At 39.4% G+C, this 18,901-nt stretch overlaps 2 protein-coding genes across 6 annotated transcripts; one reads left to right on the forward strand and one right to left on the reverse strand.

Moving 5' to 3' along the window:
- Window positions 1–357: 357 nt before the first annotated feature.
- On the reverse strand, window positions 358–12,545 carry nr1h3 (nuclear receptor subfamily 1, group H, member 3). 5 transcript variants are annotated; one of them, XM_080884086.1, is made up of 12 exons: window positions 12,377–12,545; window positions 11,544–11,643; window positions 9,838–10,054; window positions 7,775–7,857; window positions 6,683–6,904; window positions 5,880–6,146; window positions 5,513–5,718; window positions 5,202–5,381; window positions 4,227–4,326; window positions 3,684–3,797; window positions 3,229–3,323; window positions 358–2,877 (listed from the first exon to the last, which is right to left on the reverse strand). In XM_080884086.1, the coding sequence occupies exons 4-12, from the start codon at window positions 7,815–7,817 to the stop codon at window positions 2,731–2,733; spliced, it is 1,374 nt and encodes a 457-aa protein (XP_080740212.1). In that variant the 5' UTR covers window positions 7,818–7,857; window positions 9,838–10,054; window positions 11,544–11,643; window positions 12,377–12,545; the 3' UTR covers window positions 358–2,730. The 5 variants fall into 5 exon arrangements, with proteins under 5 accessions (XP_080740212.1, XP_080740211.1, XP_080740208.1 ...); XM_080884082.1 differs by having other exon boundaries at window positions 363–2,877; window positions 6,662–6,904; window positions 12,377–12,544; XM_080884085.1 differs by lacking the exon at window positions 9,838–10,054 and having other exon boundaries at window positions 362–2,877; window positions 6,662–6,904; window positions 12,377–12,544.
- A 2,170-nt stretch (window positions 12,546–14,715) lies between these two features.
- Window positions 14,716–18,561, forward strand: arl14ep (ADP-ribosylation factor-like 14 effector protein). Its single transcript, XM_080885651.1, has 5 exons — window positions 14,716–14,902; window positions 16,373–16,568; window positions 16,655–16,780; window positions 17,133–17,173; window positions 18,149–18,561. The coding sequence occupies exons 1-5, from the start codon at window positions 14,832–14,834 to the stop codon at window positions 18,375–18,377; spliced, it is 663 nt and encodes a 220-aa protein (XP_080741777.1). The 5' UTR covers window positions 14,716–14,831; the 3' UTR covers window positions 18,378–18,561.
- Window positions 18,562–18,901: the final 340 nt, after the last annotated feature.

Raw genomic sequence — 18,901 nt, forward strand, 5'->3', positions numbered from 1 at the left:
CAAACCCTTATGGATGGTCTTTTGTTAGACGTTTCCCACAAGCAACTACTAAGTAAGAAAATCCGGTCACTAGGTTTTCCACAGCTATTCTAACATCTTAAGAGCACCCCACTGTAAGGAATGTGGCTGGACAAGCATTTGCATTTATTCAGCCAACCATTAAGTAACGTTTACTGTTTTTATCATTTTACACATTTTCTTAATGTTAGGCTGTGTGAGACATTTTAAAATCAGTTTTCATCCAGCTTGGTCAAAGATGCATGAACCAGGCTAAAGGATTGTATCATTAGATCATTTAATCCGCATGGTGAAACATAAAAGTCAAGTTGTCATAGAGGACACGTCATAGACGATGTCAAAGGCAAATACAAACTAGGGAGTTAATTCACCAATTAATTATTGTCATCACAAATTTTTTTTTAAACCACTAGAGTTGTCATTAATTTAGTATATCAATATATCATTTTCACACAAGACATCCTTACATGTCACAGGCAGGAAAGCAAAAAAAATTAAATTAAAAATAAAGTGGAAAATAATATTGTCAGTTTCGGGGTTCCCGATGCTGTGCATGGTGGTTCACAGGAACACTTTAATAAACAAAGCCAATTTTATTAAAAGCATGAGCTGAACATGGGAGAGATAATCAGTTTAAGCTAATATTATACAATACAGACATGTTGGTCAATATGGCGATAAAGTTTATAAAAAATAAAAATAAAAAAAAAAGGGGTCAGTTTGGTTACACAATCCAAGCTTAACAACCAAAAATTCAAATAATTAAACATCAAGTCCACCAGCAAGTGCTTTTGGACAAAAATCTAATGTGCAATAAAGTTAATTTTGAAGAGTCTACTTGTGCCTGTGTGACATTTGTGTAGCAGGTGTAGATAATGTCCCATTTAACCAGCACGTTAGCCGTCTGATGGAATTTATTAGCTAAAAGGTCCCCAAAAACATGATTCTGGACGACCTCCCGGCTGAAATAATAGAAGTTGTTTGTTAGGACAGAGCAAACTGCATTTTACATCTACAGTTATTGAGAAATCCAACCTTGACATCTTGTAATGGCTACAGAGGTAATTAAATTACTGTAAAACAGACTGCAAAGCCATTAAACTGTCCCAATTTTCAGCCGTCTTCACTCAACATAGGAAGAGAAAACAGACTTCACAATTATTGGCAGTCCTTTATCATCCATTATGCAGCATTTCAGTGTTACACCGCACAGGACAAGGCATGGAAAACACAGCAATAAGAAAAACATATATATATCTCTAGTATAGTTCTTTCCTGTTGATTCCTGCTCCCTGTTAATAAAGATTTTGGTACATGTTTTTAGTGAGGTTTCCCAAAATCTGACCGGTTAAAGCTGTTGATGTTGAGTACCCATTCAAGGAAGATACTCACACTATTACAGACCTTTAGATCAAGTTAGCTTTCTAACTAGAAATTCAGCTTGACATTTATTGTCCTCCGTATTAGTTACATAGTAGATTATCAAAAATAAAATGTCACAAAACGTCTCCTTTTCTGCTCAAACATTTGACACACTTTTAAATGCTAGAGCGAAATCACAAAAGTACATTTCACTTACACAGTTACAAAGATGGTGTTAATCAAGCCAATACTTTTCATTTATTTGTGAATGCAACTTTGACAGAAAAGGGGCTTTCTCACTGGGGAAAACAAAAAAAGGCTCAGAGACATGGTAGATTGACTTTGCCAAACTGAAATTTCATCTTTCCTTACATCTTAAAGACAATACCGCCTGTATTTCAGGGTACCATTGCACTGAGTGATAAAACAAAACAAAACACACCATTTCCTGTGAAGGGCCCAGCCTACTAGTCACCTGCAGAGTTGTACTTTCTTGTGCGTTAGCATGTGATTGTACAATCTTGAGGATAAGCTTTGCATTTTTTATTTTTAATGTAAACAAATATACAATTTACACTAACTGTAATGGGCTTCTACAAACGACCAAAAAGGTCCCTTATTCATCTGGAAAAACTAAAGTAAATCTATTAAACTAATAGATATTAAAGAAGCCTCCAGTTCTCAGACGTCTACTTCACATTACCTGAGCAACTACACCAGCCTTTAACTTTTGTACTTACTCCAAAGGGAACAAAAATCTATTTGCTGCCATATTAAAATGCATATTACGTATCAACCAAATGGCCTATATTTTAACCTAATGTCAATAAAGTGAAAAGCTGTCGTGGGTCTGATTATGCCCATCTTTTCCCCGTTCTATTGCACAAATGCAAATATCACCATTTTAACTGAATGTGTGACTGTAATCCTGACGTTTGAAAGAGCCACAGCCAAGACCTGCTCAGTTCCTGTTGATTATTATTGTTAGAGGAAAAGGATAAAAACCGCACTAGAGATTGACAAAACGTTCAACAAATATTAAATCAGAGATAACTGGCTAAAGAGCCGAATGCTGGTATTTAACCACAATCACGTCAGTATCTACATGGAAGAAAAGAAAAAAAAAAAAAAAAAAGCAAGGTTCAAAGAAAAGTAGGCGTTCATGTTCCTCTTAGGAACACAAAGCCATATAGCAGTCTGAGAGCAAAGGGCAGCGTTGCTCTCCCTTCCCCATGAAAAAGAAAACAACCAGTCCTTGACAAGATCGTCAGAAAGGAGTCAGTGATCTTGCTGGATGCAATGTCTGTCTCAGGCTTAACAAAGCCACGGAGTGTGACATCAGGTTTGCAGTCACTCATTGACGTCCCAGATTTCAGATAGTAGTGGGGGAAGCTTCTTGTCCTGGAGGCGAAGGGCAAAAACCTGCTCCGAGTGGACGCTGCTTAGTGTACGAAGGCTCACCAGCTTCATCAGCATGCGGGGGAACATCAAGTGATCCTAAGGAAGTTCATTTAAAAATAAATGAATAGTTTCCAAAGCGCCTTTCAAACACAATCACTTCACAATATGTGTGTGAAAACACACAAATACCTATTATCAACTCAGCTGATAATGTATAATTGTTGCTGTTTTTAGATAACAATATGTGGTCTACATTTGATTCCTTTCACCACTCAGCTTTATCTAGCACACAACTGCTCTTCTAACAGTTCAAACCCCCTACAAGTCTCAACAATACAATATGACCTTAGTCATGACCTAATGTGCTTGTTGTGATGATGACAGCCTGATTATACTGATGTTCAGTCTGTAACAAAAGAAAAAGCTACAGATATATCTGGTGCTTACATTTGGTCTCTTAATCATGATATAAGAGCGCAGTGCATCCACATAGGGCTGTTGCAGCCGCTCCACCAGATCATGATCTTGCACATTTGGCCGATCTGAAAGCAACACACACACACACACACACACACACACACACACACACACACACACACACACACACACACACACACACACACACACACACACACACACACACACACACACACACACACACACACACACACACACACACACACACACACACACACACACACACACACATTAATCTCTCCTGTTTGTTTATGGAGAAAAAAAAGAAGATCTATTTTGGTAAAATGCAAAGAAAGCCTTCTGAGGGGAAAAATGCTCAATCTGCAAATGCAACCAGTTCATTTCTCCCAAAGAACTAAAAAGGGAAGGATTAGTTCTCAAAGCATTTTCACTATGAGAAGGGTGTGTAGCTTATAAATTCTGACCCGCAGAAAAGATGTTGATAGCAATGAGCAGAGCATATTCGGCCTCGTCCAGGTGCAGGTCATTCATTCCTTTTGAAAACTCAAAGATGGGGTTGATGAACTCAAACTGAAGCCCTGAGGAGGTAAGAGTGGAGAGAGGAGGGAGGAAATGAAATGTCATGTTACAAATAGAAACGCACTGCAGCTGCACGCTGTGGATTTGAGCATTTTCACAGTAAGGGAACATATGAAAACATATTTTCTATACATCTCTGTAATCTTTGACTTTCTGCTAGAAGGCACACGATACAACCATTAAAGCATTAGATGCAATTAAAGCAGAGTTTTTAATCATTACTGATGGGACTGGTGCAATAAGGTGAATGCAGGGACTGGCGTACATGTGCTGAATTTTGTATATATTATTTCTCCTTTTTAACACTATAAGTACTGCACTTAAATTTTTGTCATCATAAAAACATTTTCATTCTGACAGATGAAATGCACACACTGTGGTTAAGTAATAAAAACAATTATTTGGTAGGTAGAAATGAACAAATGAACCTGCTTTGGCGAAATCCTCCTTATTGTAACTGAAGTCCTTCAGAAATGTAATGCTGTCAATGGCAGGATTGTATCGCCGAGACGTCTCAAGCAGCATAATCTGAGAAAGACAAAAAAACCCATATTTTTTTGTCTTTCAACTACACCAGCCTTTAACTTTTGTACTTACTCAAAAGGGAACACAAACTATTTGTTACAATGAAAATGTAATAGTCAGTTTGTACACTACAGATTCACAGTTATTAATCAAAAGCAGAAGCAAATTTGCTCAGAATATGTATCTTATGAGTCATTATTTGCTCTTCTTTTTAAACTAAATTTCCTTTGTTAAGTATTTTGGGTTTTCTCATCATAAGCAATGTTAAAGTATACTGTAGTCATCCTTGGATACTATTAATTGTTTTCACTACAGAGCTTTCCTTTCAGAAATATACTGATCATATTACTATTTCCGAGCACTGGGCTCTGTTGAGGGTTTGTTACTGCCACAGAAAAACAAATACTAGATCAGAAGGCTTATAAGACCGTCGGCTGCAACAATTTCTAATAACACTGAAAACAGCTGAACCGAAAGATCAGCAGAATTTTTTTTCTGACGTGTTTGATTCTCACTGGAGTAACTTGGAGTTTGCTTGCTTGATACTTAACAGTTAAGATTTGAGACTTGCACTTGTGTTTACTCCCACCTCTGAATCACAGAGTACTTGCCAAAATGAAATGAAAATGCTAAAGTATTTTTAGTATGTTTAGAGTTTGGTTGTGGATTATTCACAGAGGCAAGACAACAAGGTAGCTATTCTTAGAGGGGCCGAGTTAAAAATCAAGCAATGGACAGCCAATCCAAAGAAAATGGGCTCATAATGAGGCATCTTAAATCTTTTCATAAAAGGGCCAGTAAAAGATAGAAACCATTCCCCCCCCTCTAGTTAGTGTAATGGGTACAATTTAACAAAAGTCACATTTCTAGCAACAGACCTCAATAGTAGATGTCTTCAGTAGAGCAATCTGGTCTTCTCTTGTGAGCTCAAGGAAACCGGGAAGCTGCTTAGCAAAATCCACAATCTCTTGGACTGACATGATTGCCAGCTCAGTGAAGTGAGCGAACCGCTGCTGCCGCACTTCTCGATTCTGCAAATCCTGACTCTGTGGCCAAGGCTGGAATACATTAACAGTAAATATACAGTAGTGAGATAAATCTGACTCTGAGACAAACCCGCCTCAGCATTTGAGACACTGTCTCTATAGCTGCTGCCATTTCAGCTCCAACTCCCCTCTGAAGCACTTACCGTCACTTTTGGTCGGTCAAGGAAAGACCTCTTGTTGCATTGCTTCTGCATAGCCACCAGCTTCTGAATCATCTCCTGCTGCTGTGGATCCAGTGTGGCTGCTTCCTGAGGAGGGGTGGGTGTGACCACCGTGGACGTGCGGGCCGTTTCCTCCTCCTGCTGCTTCTTCAGCTTTTTCAGTCTAATTTGCTCCTCAGAAAGCACACCTACAGGTCAAAAGAGGATGCACATCCTAAAGCTCAAGCTAATTAAAGAGTTTCTTTTCATTGTCACGACTTGCACTCTGGCTAGAAACCCACATGCCAACATTGCATGTGGGTTTGCAAGTTTTCTTCATCTCTGATTCATTTGGCGTACAGACACTCACACTGCTCCAGCATCCCCGCCTCCCGACACTTGCGCAGGCGGCACTGCTGGCACTTGCGGCGCATGTACATGTCCATTTCGCAACGACCATTGTTTTTGCAGGAGTACTGGGCACTTTTAATGACGCTGCGCCGAAAGAAGCCCTTGCAGCCCTCACAGCTCAACACGTTGTAGTGGAAACCAGAGGCCTTGTCGCCACAGACACTGCACACCTCGTTGCCCAGCATCTTTGGAGCAGGCCCCTTCTTTCTTTTCACTGGCTGACCATCTACACACAAATGAAAGAGATATGACACCAATGTGAACTCAAGAAAATGATCTGGGTTTAGTTAAGATAGTTTCTCAGAAGCAGTCTGTTATATATGCTCCTTTCAAGAAACAATGGTTACTTCTAGGTCTTGTATCTAAACCAAAATAGAACAGAATAAACACACTCAACGTTACTGACTCATCATAAAGGTCAAACTATAGAATAAGCATGTCTAACATCAAGAGATCAGAAGGAAATAATACTGGTTATACTGGTCTGTGGAAGTTGTCACTCCACTTGCAGTACAAACAGCCATAACTGAGATGGGCAAGTTTAGTCATGCCTTTTTCTAATTTTTGTATTTAACAACTAGGTCCTGTTTTCCACTCAACTATTTACAATAGTGACAAATACAAAGACACTGTTTTCCTACCCTCCAATTCTTAATAACCAACTCACAGAAGAGCATTGTTTTCATTTAAAAACAATGTATTTAATGCAGGTTTGCTGAAACAAACTTTTAAAACATGCACCTGTGCTTGCAGATGTGTCACCTGCAGCTGGATCCAGCTTAATGTCATTTGGTTCTACTGGCAGAGGGCTGCTCATCTCAGCCAGCGAGGGGCCATTATGAGGGGGGACGGGGAAATCGTCTGGGTGGGAGAGGTCAGTCAGTGACAGCAGGCCATCATGCTTCATTGTGGTACTTCCACTGCTTTCCTCAACCATGCAGTCCAGCTGCAGCTCAGAGGCCCCATCAAACACCTTACTCTCATCTGAGAGAGACGAGACAAACACAGCGAAAACAATAATCATCGTCCAAGGCCGTTCCACTCGTCTTTATCTTTATTTTGACAGTTGTCTGACATAAACAGCCATGTTCACAAAAACATATACAACATGATGCAGCAATCACAGATTCAACGGTAAATTATGAGCTGGTGAGAAAGGGCCAATGTATTCTGTGCTGGGTTTAAAAGGGCATGTTGGACCATTTGCTACGGGAGAGGATAAAGGAAGCTAACAGCACTTCCTAAGCCAAAAGCTTTTCACTTGAACTGCAAACTCTGGGTGTGTCTGAGATGTCACAACTAAAAAGTTCTGAAATCAATGTGTCTCTGCCCCTTTCTCGCTGTCACTCGAGTTATTTTTGATCTAACACTAGCTTGGACGTTTTTATTGCAATTAAAATAACTTAATTACACATCACCTGTCTTTTGGCAGCTCATCTCCATATGTGACACACATGTGTATGAGGTGAGAGCAGGGAAAGGAGAGACTATTACAACTGTAAATGGTTGAGGTATGCATAGTAAGCTTAAATAAGACTACCGGTAGTTAAAATAAAAGATAAGCCACATAAATAGATAAATTACTTATTATTTCACTAAATTATTTTAGTATTATTTGTTGAGAAATGCACAAACTGCATTTATTATAAAGTAGGATATTTCTTTTAGGGCTCTCTCCCCACTAAAATAAAAAGATAATACAATATAAAAAACATATTTTATACCCACTCTTGGAATGTAGAGCAAGTACTTCATATACTTCATGGCATAATCTAACAATGACACGTATTGGAAGAATTGGCTCCTGCTCAGGTAAACCTCTCACTTTGGACTGACAGAGATCGTTCCTCTTACCATGACCAACATCTGGGATATCAGTCACAGACAGCGTGGACATCTTCTGCACAGCAGCTTGTCATTACGAAATCAACACGTACCTGCGAAATGAAAACAACAGGACATTATGCTAAAAGTTACTATCACTACAAAATCCTCTGAAGCAAAGTTTTTCCTTGGATCCTACCCGTAAATATGGGTAAGATCCCCCTTGGACTGACAAAGACAGCTTAAGGGTCTCAATGCAGGTTAAAAGCAAAAAAAAGACAGTTTAGTCTGTTCTGATGACAGACTTTAATTTCAGGAAATGTATTGTCTTCTTTAAATATACAGTCTGCACAACCCATGTAGTCAGCTGTTGTGGCTACAAAGCATTTCTAAAAAGAGAGTTTCACAGACAACATGTTAGCCACCACCTGAGACATACTCAAGTGTGGGTGACTCTGGTAGAGCTATGCCACAGAGTTACAAAACAGTCAAGTGTGAGAAACACACTTAGTTCTCTTGAAACCTCTTGGTTGGGTGTGTAATTAAGAAAATAAGGATGTGGTTTGAAGATATCGATGACAAGTGGATTATTATGCTGTTACGCAGCATAACACAGTTCTTAGAAAGAATTAAAATAGATCAAGGCTTGTAGTTCTGGCCACTCGGAGCCTGGCTATAAAGATGTGCATACAGCAAAGCCAACTGGATGTAAAAGCAGAAATGAAAGCATGTCATGTGCCACATATGGATACATTTCAGGAAACTGAATCAGCAGGAGGCTATTTGGCTGTTCTTAACCAGCCTACAAGAAACAAGCAAGTTTGGAAATGAGGGCCGAGTTATTTTTGTGACAAATAAAAACGATAATGTTCAAACTTTCTGACATCTTTGTCACACGGCATGATAGAGAACTGTATTCTGTCTGCACATCTAATGCAGTTCATTATTCAAACCTACAATTAAAAAAATTATTATAATCCTTTTTTGGAAATGTTTTTAAAGCAACTACGGTCACTCTTGGTTCACTTCAGAGGCTGTAGCTGATGACAATTTGAACTTTACTGCCTTACATTTAGGGATGCTTCTGATATTTAGTCTACCCCCCCAACACAAATGTAGTGCATAAACTAACCAATTAGTAAACAATGAATTACTCGACAACTTAAACTACTTTATTTGATGTAATATGCTCAGTGACTGGAATAAAGACTGTAAAGGTCTACTATAGCCAGAAAGTGATGAGCATAAAAGACATAGGCATCAAATTTATGGAAACTCATGGTATGCCAATTGGTGCAGGTCCTTTCTGTGGCATTGCAACCTCAAAAACTGGTTACTCTGCAAAGCACCTGCTTCATAAATGGTGATAAGGACTCGGCAACCACTCCTGCAAGATTTCATAACATAAAAAAAACCCACATACAGGTAGGTGTTCTAGTTGGTATAACTATGTAGTAACATCCGTACTTATCAGTGTAACAGTAGTACTTTTCCATACAAGTATCATAAAGCCTTTCTGTGCATTTTAAAGTTCCCCATGTTTCCAACAAGATAAAGAAAGACAGAGAAAAGAGAATGAAACTGTGAATATATGTGACTGAAATTACATAACTCTGCTGGGGTTATGCCAGTTAAAAAATTAAAGGGAAAGCCGGTAATAAAATGAAACAAAGAACACAGCTACTATGGCAGTAATGTTCCTAGTCTCACTGATAAGCTTTTACATACCCAATGAAACCAGTAAAATCTTATTGTTCCTAACAGTTAAGCTAAACGATAATGAACACAAAATTTCTGTTGGCATAAAGAGGCTTTGGTAACATTTCCATGATAGCATTTGTGATTGTTACACCATGTTGGCTAATGGCACTAAACTGAGGCTATATATGAATAATATCAAGTTTGCCTTTCAAAGCATGCTGGCAATTTCTAACATTTACTTTTTGGAACTTAACAGTTTCCTCACTGAAAATGCAGCTTTGGTTTGATGATAAAGAAAAACAAGGTCAACGACACTTTGACTCAAAGCTCTTATCAGCTAGAATTGAACTGCGAGACCGACTGTGACAGGCACAGCGGTGGAATGACCTTACCTCAGAATCTGGTGTCTTATTTATCGCCTATCCATCTTTCCCATTAGAGTCCACAACCTCAGCCTGCTGATATCTCTGCGGTGATGCTAAGGACTAGCTCGCCTGATGATCCTTAAAAGGATGCCAAAACCCCTGTGACTTGTTGGGCAGAAGTTTAATGACTTGATATCTCGAAGAGGGCAAGTACGAAAGAAGACAAGTCCCTTTCTACAATGCCCTATGGGAGACAGGAGGGAAAACACACAGAGAGACGGGGAGGAGGGAGGGAGGTGAAAGAGGGAACACCATAGGTTACTATTGGTCATTTGCACAGCTCTTAAATCCACACAGGGTTGTGGTGTTCGATTCTTTTTCTCCAAGTATTAGAGCCACCCATTTTCAATCTTTACAAGGTTCTTACTCCATTTTTCTCCAGTTCTGTCAAAACATAGCATCTACTTGTCCTCTCTGTCACCACTCTAAACCTTCCTCACAAAAATGCCACACAGCTTATTAGAAAAAAATATTTTCTAACATATAACAGTGAATTATCACTCATCCATATATTTTCTTCCACTTATCCAATTCAGGATCATTTCATTAAGGACAAAAAAGCCTAACCTGGGGGTTTGAGGTTTGAAACGAATGATATTCAGAATATGTTGATTATGATGTATTATTCTGGTCATACAAGTCTAAGCTTAGTTGATTTACTAGTTAAAATGTACGATGATCGAGGGCATCGTGGTCTCCTGCATGAATTAACAGTCTTTTGCTGTAACAATTCCTATCTGCATGTGACCTTAAGTCATCCCTGCTCTCGTCTCGCAGATAAAGTCCAATGTCCCCTGCAACTTATCAGTCAGTCACCTTTGACCATGTTTTCACAGACTGTTGGAAATTAAATGAGAGCACCAACAAACAAACACAAAAGAAAGAAAGAATTGATGCAAATCTAAAATCGCCCATCAATAATAACTTAAATGCAGTTCTTATAATGATTTGTACCTGGTTTGGTCATCATAATCTTTTATAGTTGATGATCAATCTAGAGTCAGTATTATAAAATACAGAGAAAAAAACAAAAAAAAAAAACAGAGAAAGGACCTGTTCTCCATTTACACTCCAGCAAGTCAAACATCAGTCTGCTCTTTAATAAACAATTTGAGGCCAAATAAAATCGATGGGCGTCAAAATTAGGCTTTTATAAAAAACTTGTGAGATTATTTAGCAACTAGTATTTTTGCATGTGCCAGTCAGATAACTAAATAGTAGAAATTTAGAAAACAAATTGTTCATTTGGTCATATTTAAGTTTAAAACCCTTAATAAAAATGTCCGCGTTCATTATGGGCTTTCTGAGTCTTCAGTGATTGTGAACTGGTAAGTAATATGCAAACAAAGCTGCTGAGAAAGATTCAAATTACTGCGCGTGTCAGCAGCCAGAGTGGCGGGGAAGACTGAATGTGAGAAAACACGGCGTGAGAAGGTGCGAATCCAGTGTCCGAAGACAGCATGACTACAACTGGGAAACATCGCTTTCTCAGAGTAACAACGGATGCAACTCTCTACGGTGAAGCAGAAATGGATTACTGCACTCAGCAACATCTTGGTGTGAAAGGAAAGAGTCAGTGCTTTCAGGGATCACAGATTCCACAACCAATCAATGTTCCCAGACAAACACACGCACACAATGTGGTGGAAGGAGAATAGAAGAAGTGTATTCACTTGCAGATCCACCCAGATGTTTTCACTTCTTTAGCCTCCATACTTCTCTTCTGAGTAATCTTTGGTGGAGCCGTGTTGGGAATTAAGTCAGGTCACCGAACTAAAAGATATGATAAAGATATGATAAAGATATGATCCACCCCGCTGAGATAGCAGGTGCAACAGATGTCACCTCTGCACACAGCACTTGTCAGGAAAAACAAGTGAAACCACCTCTACGGGTGGGGCAGGTGCATCAAAGGGTTTTCACACTGAAAACAAGCACATATGAGGGAGTAAACAGCCTGCCTGGCTTGTCAAGCTAAAGTAGCTTTAGTAGTAGTACCATTAGTTTTTTGTTTTTTCGCCCTTTGCAACCATAGTAGGAGCACTTGAAAGCGCAAGTGAAAACTCTTAACACGTATGACAAGTATTGTTTTGACAGTACCGGTATACTGTGATGTGGCCGTTTTGACCGCAGATTTGCTGCTAACATTAGCTTAGTTAGTTAGTTAGTTAGTTAACTAAGCTTAATGCCACTTAAGTAGTAACAAACAAACGCACACAGCTAGCCTCAAGTTTGGCTTGTAAACATCAGCCAGCTTACATCGACATACGTTAAACGGTAAACATGCCATCAACACTGCTATTCAAGCAAAACAACCAGGTGTTTAGGTGAGATTAGCTTCTTGGTCGAGCCGCACAAGGCCAGTATCGTTAACGTTAGCCGAGAAGCCCCGCACACCAAACGAACTTCCTATAAACAAGTTTAACTTAGCTAGCTTGGCTAAGTTAACGTCTCTGGGTCAATAAAAACGTTCAGAAATGACACAGAGCTGCGTTTTTAGACTCACCGAGGACTTAAGGACTTTGGGGCTGCTTGTTAGTTGGGCTACTGCGTCCGTGTGCGATTCCTGGCAAGGGCTTTAACAACATACGCTAACATGTTAGCTCGCTAGCCAGCGTCGTTCTATCATGTGATCCAGCGGCCCCGGGGAGCTCCGGCTGCGGCTGTCGCAGCAGGAAGCAGGTTTCATCAGGCAGAGGGGGCCGGGGCCGGGGGCTTCTCTATTCCGGATTTGGTCTTGCAGGAGCGGAAAGCCGCAGCACATTTATCGGCCACAGGGCCCACTTGTTTAGAATTATAGCCTTTTAGAACACAGACTTTTTAAAATATATATACATTTAATTGAGGCCCTATTTATTTATTTACATACAGAAAAAAAGTCGTTTAAATTATACTTAAATAATATTCAGTCTCCCCTTTTTCCTTTTTCATTTTTTTTGTGCTTTAGGAATTTATTCATGATTTCATAATCAACTAAAATGAAATGAAATTGTTGAATTTGGACCCTCTATATGACACCGATAAATTATTGTAATAATGTAAGATGCGCCTTGGTTGATGATGCTGCAAACTGTGAGAAATTTACAGGGAACCTAATAACAGAAGGACTGCAGCAAGTGTGAACGGGGAGGTTTATAACATGGTAATAAGCTCTGATATGACGTATGGTTTGGAGATGGTAGTGCTCACAAAAAGACAGGAGGCCGAGCTGAAGGTGTTCAGATTTTCACTGGGAGTGACCAGAATGGATGAGATTAGAAATGAGAGGGACAGCTCAGGTTGAGCAGTTTGGAGAGAAAGTTAGAGAGGCAAGGCTGAGATGGTTTTGATATATCAGAGGAGGTATGGTGGAAATGTTGGACAAAGGATGCTGAATATGAAGCTACCGGGCAGAATTGAAAGAAGAAACCACAATGAAGATTCATGGATTTAGTGAAAGAGGACATCAGAAAGTTGGTGTGACAGAGGAGGATAGATAGAGGGTGAGATGGAGGCAGATGACCTCTAAAGGGAGCAGCTGAAGGGTAGAGAAGAAGATGAATTTGTAGAGGGAACCTGGTGTTTGTATTGGTTGCTGCTGTAATTTATAGTCCATCTTTATACCGTATGTACCTGCTTATACATGTGTAAGACTCTGAGAAAATATGGGGTCTATTCCTGTACATTTTACAGAAATTGAATGGATCACAGACTTTATACATACTTCTATTTTCCCTTTCTTATTACACTTTCTTTTCCATAATCCAACACAAAGTCTCATGACCCTCCATTTTTCCCATAATAAATCTGTAATAGGACACAAGGCTGAACACGAGCGTGAAAGCCATGCCCGATGTTTTCTATACCAGTTTTCTATACTCATTTTATTTGTGATTGCCTATGGGCCCCACCTGCTGGGACTGTGAAGGTCATATCACACCAGTAAAATAACCCACAAGTCCCCTAGCTGAAGTGATCAAGTATTCAGCATCCATCTCAGTACACCAGGCTTTATTTCTGGTCCACTGAACTTTTAAATGAGCACCCATCTTTGGGGGATTTTTGCTTTGTAACCCTACTTAAATAGCCCTGTATTCTAGTTTCCCTTTATTGTCGCCCTTCTGTATGCACAGTGTATACAGCGTATGTAGACAGTGTTCAGAGTTACAACATGCCCAATAAAGTCACTGCGCCTGCTCAGCTCAATTCCACTGTTATACTTTGACTTATAAGTAACACTTATTTGTTCAATTTGGTAATCAAAAACACCCATATCACTCGTAAGTCATTGCAGGGCAAAGTCATTTCAATTTTTTGGTTAACATGGTAACCAACATGGCTGAGGAGGACACATAGTGGATGGGTCAGACTTTTGGAATAAGAGGTCATTCATCAGCTTGTTCTGCTAGTCTGTAAGCACGGCTGTTATTAAAAATTGCAAAACAAATGGAAATGTGTTGTTAAGGATATTCTGCACTCGCTGTCAACAGTTCTAGTGTGTGTGGTGAATTCATTGATTCACTTCTGCACCTACAGAAAATGTTTTTGATGTTTGTCCCGTTAGTCTCCTGCGTTGTGTCTGCAATCTAAGACAGATAATTTTGCACTTTTCAAGCTGTGACTATATTTTTCTGAGTGATATATGCATGTGTGTTTTCTATTTTTATTGTATTTTATTTTATTTAGAATATCAACGTAACTTGAGCCGAATGACTGCCTGTCAAAGTTTGTTTCCCATTTCATTCATATTGTGCATAAATCAATAATGTTCATGACTGTTTTCCAGTGTTTTACATGTATGTGAATATCAGGAACCGCCGCCAGAGGGCAGACTCTTCCAATGGGAAACAGGAAGCTTAAGCAGAAATACAGTAGTTTGGCCGAAGAAGACGGCGAAAGGAAGTTTGTAAACTGCTGTTGTTTTGTTTTTTCATTCGTATTGTCATATAGTTTAGACAAAAAGAAGAAAAAAGAGAGTCACTATGCCCGTTATATGTGCGGCAACAGGATGCAACAATAAGTTTGTCAAAGGGTCGGAAATAAGATTTTACAGGTAAGCTTTCTGTGCAGCGGAGGAGCTAAAGTTTCTCTTTAGCTTGCAACGGTATTGTTGCACAGCGTTGGTGTGTGTTTTCAGTCGCTTTAAGATGGCCTCAAGATTGAATGCAACATTAAAAGGTTTGGACATTAGCTTCAAGAAAAGCTGCCGTGATTTAGCTTAGCATTAGCTCCACAGAGCTAGCTAACGTTAAACGTGAGGGTGCTGACATTATACACCGCACCACGACGCCACACAGGTACAACGTAATGGCTTTTTCTGGGCAAGTTACTTCACCGCTTTCCTGATTTTTCAAGCTTCGTTTTCTTGAAGGAAGAGTATCTACTTAAAGCTAGTTGCTTATGGTTACGGCTTATGTACATGTACACGGTGTTGATATGTTAATGCAGCCCACCAATAAACCTATTTAACAAATTCCGGTTGCACATAAGGCTTTCAGAAGTGAATAGAAGGTAAGTTGACAATAATTTGGTAGCTTGATAAAATGTTACTGTAATAAATGTAGTCACTCGTTGATGCCTCGGTCAGTATCTGCTTTTAAGCAAAGATATAGTTTACAGATTTGTAAAACATAATCTGGAATTTCCTTGCATGTAAAACAAGTCCATGTAGACCAGAGTTTTGAGGTTTTGGCCGTTCACCAAAGGAACGTTATCTTATCATTTAATTTATTCAGTTGGCAAAAGATGAGAGGAAACTGTAGGAGGTTCTGTTAAGTAGGACTGGTACATGCTTAAGTGTAATTCATGGTCCTGCAAATGCGTCCCTCTGCGTGCACGTTTCTTGCAGTCCTCCTAGATTGTAACTGCACGTAGCTGGAAATGAACGATTGGTTGACAGGCGGGCTGGAAAGATTAGCAAAAGTACCCCCACAAAACTTGAAAGATCCAAAATATACAGCATGAAAAGCTCAGCCAGTGACTGCAGTGGAGACTTAGGGCTCATTGTTTCTAACATTCGTTTTCAGTTCAGCTCTTTGTATGTTAGAACTTCCACTCCTCTCCGTGGCTGACAGACCAACAACGGCACAAACAAGAGTTTGTTTGTGCTGTTGGGTGGCTGTAACTCAGGTGGTAGAGCAGGTTACCTACTGATCGGAAGGTTGGTGGTTCGATTCCTGGCTTCCCATAGTCTGCATGCCAAATATCCTTGGGCAAGATACTAACCCCAAATTGCTCTCCGATGCATCCATCGGAGTATGAATGTGTGTGAATGTTAGTTAAAAAAAGCACTTAGACAAATGTGCTTGTCTGGCATCCCCAGACTACCAAATAACCTTTGCTGAACCATAATTTCTTTACATCTTTGGTTAATCACCAAATATTCATTTTAAGCCAGGATGTGTTGGATTAACATTCACACTTTGAGAGCAACTCAGGGTTCAGTATCTTGCTTAGGAATACTAGGGCATGCAGACTGGAGCATCCAGGGTTTGGAGCATCTCTTCTCTTTCTTGTGTGTCAGGTTTCCTCTTAGCAAGCCTCAACTCGCCAGCAAATGGGTGCACAGCCTTGGGATGAAGAACTTCATCCCAACTGCCAACACTTGCCTCTGTTCGGAGCACTTTAGGCCAGACTGCTTCAGAGACTACAATGGCAAACAGTTTCTCCGAGAGGATGCGGTGCCCACCATATTCACCCAAGGACAGGATTCCTCAAAGGTGCGGTCTCACAACAGGATCATGCTTATTCTAAACAGGTGACTCTGCTTTCTTTGTTTGAGGTGATAACGCTGTAAATTCCACAGATTGAACTGCGTAAAAGAGGAGTAATCCTGAAGGAGACAAATGTCGCAAATCAGATGACGACACAAGCGGACAGAGACAGAGCAAAAGAAGCTGCTCTTCGCAGAGACAAAAGAGGAGGAATGAGGGTGAGTGTCTCTTTTACTATTGTGTATACTGTGGGAGGGTAATGTGTGCTCACTTTTTTTACCCCTCAAGAATTATTTTTAAAAGTCTAAAATGCAAAAATAATAATAAAGTGTCATGACTGTTGCATAAATGCAACAAAGCCATGATGTTTTGATATAACATCAGAGGTATTAGAATATTAACCAGAAGCCATTGACTGGATCATTTGAAATAAAGCAGTTTCTTTGTTGTCATTAAACCACGAATCTCTTTCCCCAGTTGTCTCTGTGTGTAATATAAAGTGTATTATTTATTTTAGGCCTAATTTATCTCTGCATGAGCTATATTTCTTTGTTATTGTTATTGTTGCAGGGTGGACGAGGTGGCCGTGGAGCGAAACAGCTGTCAGACAGGTGAGAGATGCTTGCTGTACATCCACAAAAATGCATTCTAAAGCATGAAACCTTTATTGTGCTTACACCTACCACTACCACACACGTTTTGGAAATGCTTGCTGATCCAGTTTGGTGTTGCTGCTAATGCTCTTGTATGTTTGCAAGGCGAAACATCACAGCTAGGCTCACATCCTGTTTTCTTTGTTTGTTTTTTGTCATGGTTCTTCTTCCCATTGTTGTGGCTTCTCTTGGTGAATAATATTATTAAAATTGGGCTAAAAGTCAAGCCTGGACAGGGATCAGTTTTAGTTTTAAAATAAAAATGTTCCCTGTGTGGATGCAGGCATACAGTATCTCCACTGACTTTGTTGGTAGAAGCATTTGTTTGTGCTTAACACTAAGTTCTTTTTGTCATGAATCCTTTTTTTACTGTCTTGCACTTAGTTTGCTAATTAGATGTGAACATAAATTATGCCTGCGTGGATAACATTCTCCTTTTCTGGCTTAAGTGATTGTGCCCTTATGCAGACTGTTGGAGAAGAAACACATTAACAAAAAAAACCCCAACAAAAACTTAAATTAAGACCATCTGCTGGTGACATTCCTCAGATTTCCGTTCTCATTTGCCAGAGTGTGTATTGATGAGCCACTACAGTGACCATCAGAACGATGAAAAAATATTGCCATAAACAGTTTATTTTGCGACAGCACAAAACAAACGATAGCGTAAAATGAAACGATAGACGTTTTTATATCGTCATCTGATATATATCGTTATATCGAACAGCCCTATTTTTAAGTATTATTAACATTGTCAGACATAAGCATTAAATTGGGTTCATAAAGAGGTGGTTTACATTCAGTTATGACCTTCTTACGTGACAGTTTCAGAATGAAATTTAAAAAAAATGATCAAAACTATCAGAAGAGAAAAGCTTTAAAGAAAACCAGATGCAACTGTTCTATAAGACATTGTCTGTTTGAATCACGCAGGCAGAATGTTGGAGCCAAAAACAAAGTGTACGACAACAAAGGGCGACTGCTCTCCAATGGCAAGGACTTGTGTGACTGTTTGGATGTGGACTGCATGGGCTGCTTCTACCCGTGCCCTGAATGTGGATCTCGCAGGTGTGGCATTGAGTGCCGCTGTGACAGGAAGTGGCTTTACGAGCAGATGGAAGTGGAAGGTGGCGAAATCATCCGGAACAAGTTCGCCATTTAGTTTTCAGATATGCTTTTCTTTCTCTCTGATTTCATATCCAAATCAGGCTGATGGACCATTCAAGACTATGATGCACTCTTTAAGAAATAATCCACAATATTTATCAAGTTTTACAAACCTAACAGGAGAAGAAAACTCTTTTTTTTTTTCTCTCTTCTTTAAATAAAGATTTTTTTTCTCAATATTTAATGTCTGTGCTGTTGATATAGTGTAGCATGTTATTTTTAAAAAGGACTTTTCTGTAGTATTATCAGCAGTTTGGTTTGTAAATGGGGAAAACATATGGAGTGTAATGTATACATTGTATAGTTTGTATAGATGATTGGAGCATGAAGTCAGTAACATATTCATCAGGGAATGGGATGGTGACATAGTATCATCCAAACACTAACAGGGTTTTAAAGTTAATCATAAAGTTAAGGTGACCAATTTATTATATATTAAAACACTGCCTAAATAATAATAATAATAAAAAAAAAAAAGGGAACACCCAGTCATCGCCCAGGGCGTCTTGTCTTAATACC

Source organism: Rhamphochromis sp. 'chilingali' (genome assembly GCF_963969265.1).
Source record: "Rhamphochromis sp. 'chilingali' genome assembly, chromosome: 6".
Taxonomy (NCBI): domain Eukaryota; kingdom Metazoa; phylum Chordata; class Actinopteri; order Cichliformes; family Cichlidae; genus Rhamphochromis; species Rhamphochromis sp. 'chilingali'.

Bases quoted from the DNA above. Each gene is read 5' to 3' on its own strand.
- arl14ep (XM_080885651.1), top strand. From the start codon at position 14,832: ATGCCCGTTATATGTGCGGCAACAGGATGCAACAATAAGTTTGTCAAA. The intron at 16,781-17,132 runs GTGAGTGTCTCT...TTATTGTTGCAG, and splicing joins ACAAAAGAGGAGGAATGAGG to GGTGGACGAGGTGGCCGTGG. The intron at 17,174-18,148 runs GTGAGAGATGCT...TGAATCACGCAG, and splicing joins GCGAAACAGCTGTCAGACAG to GCAGAATGTTGGAGCCAAAA.
- nr1h3 (XM_080884085.1), bottom strand. From the start codon at position 7,817: ATGTCCACGCTGTCTGTGACTGATATCCCAGATGTTGGTCATG. The intron at 6,147-6,661 runs GTGCATGTTTTA...ATTTGTGTGTAG, and splicing joins TGACACATCTGCAAGCACAG to ATGGTCAGCCAGTGAAAAGA. The intron at 3,798-4,226 runs GTTCATTTGTTC...TTACCTCCTCAG, and splicing joins GGAGGATTTCGCCAAAGCAG to GGCTTCAGTTTGAGTTCATC.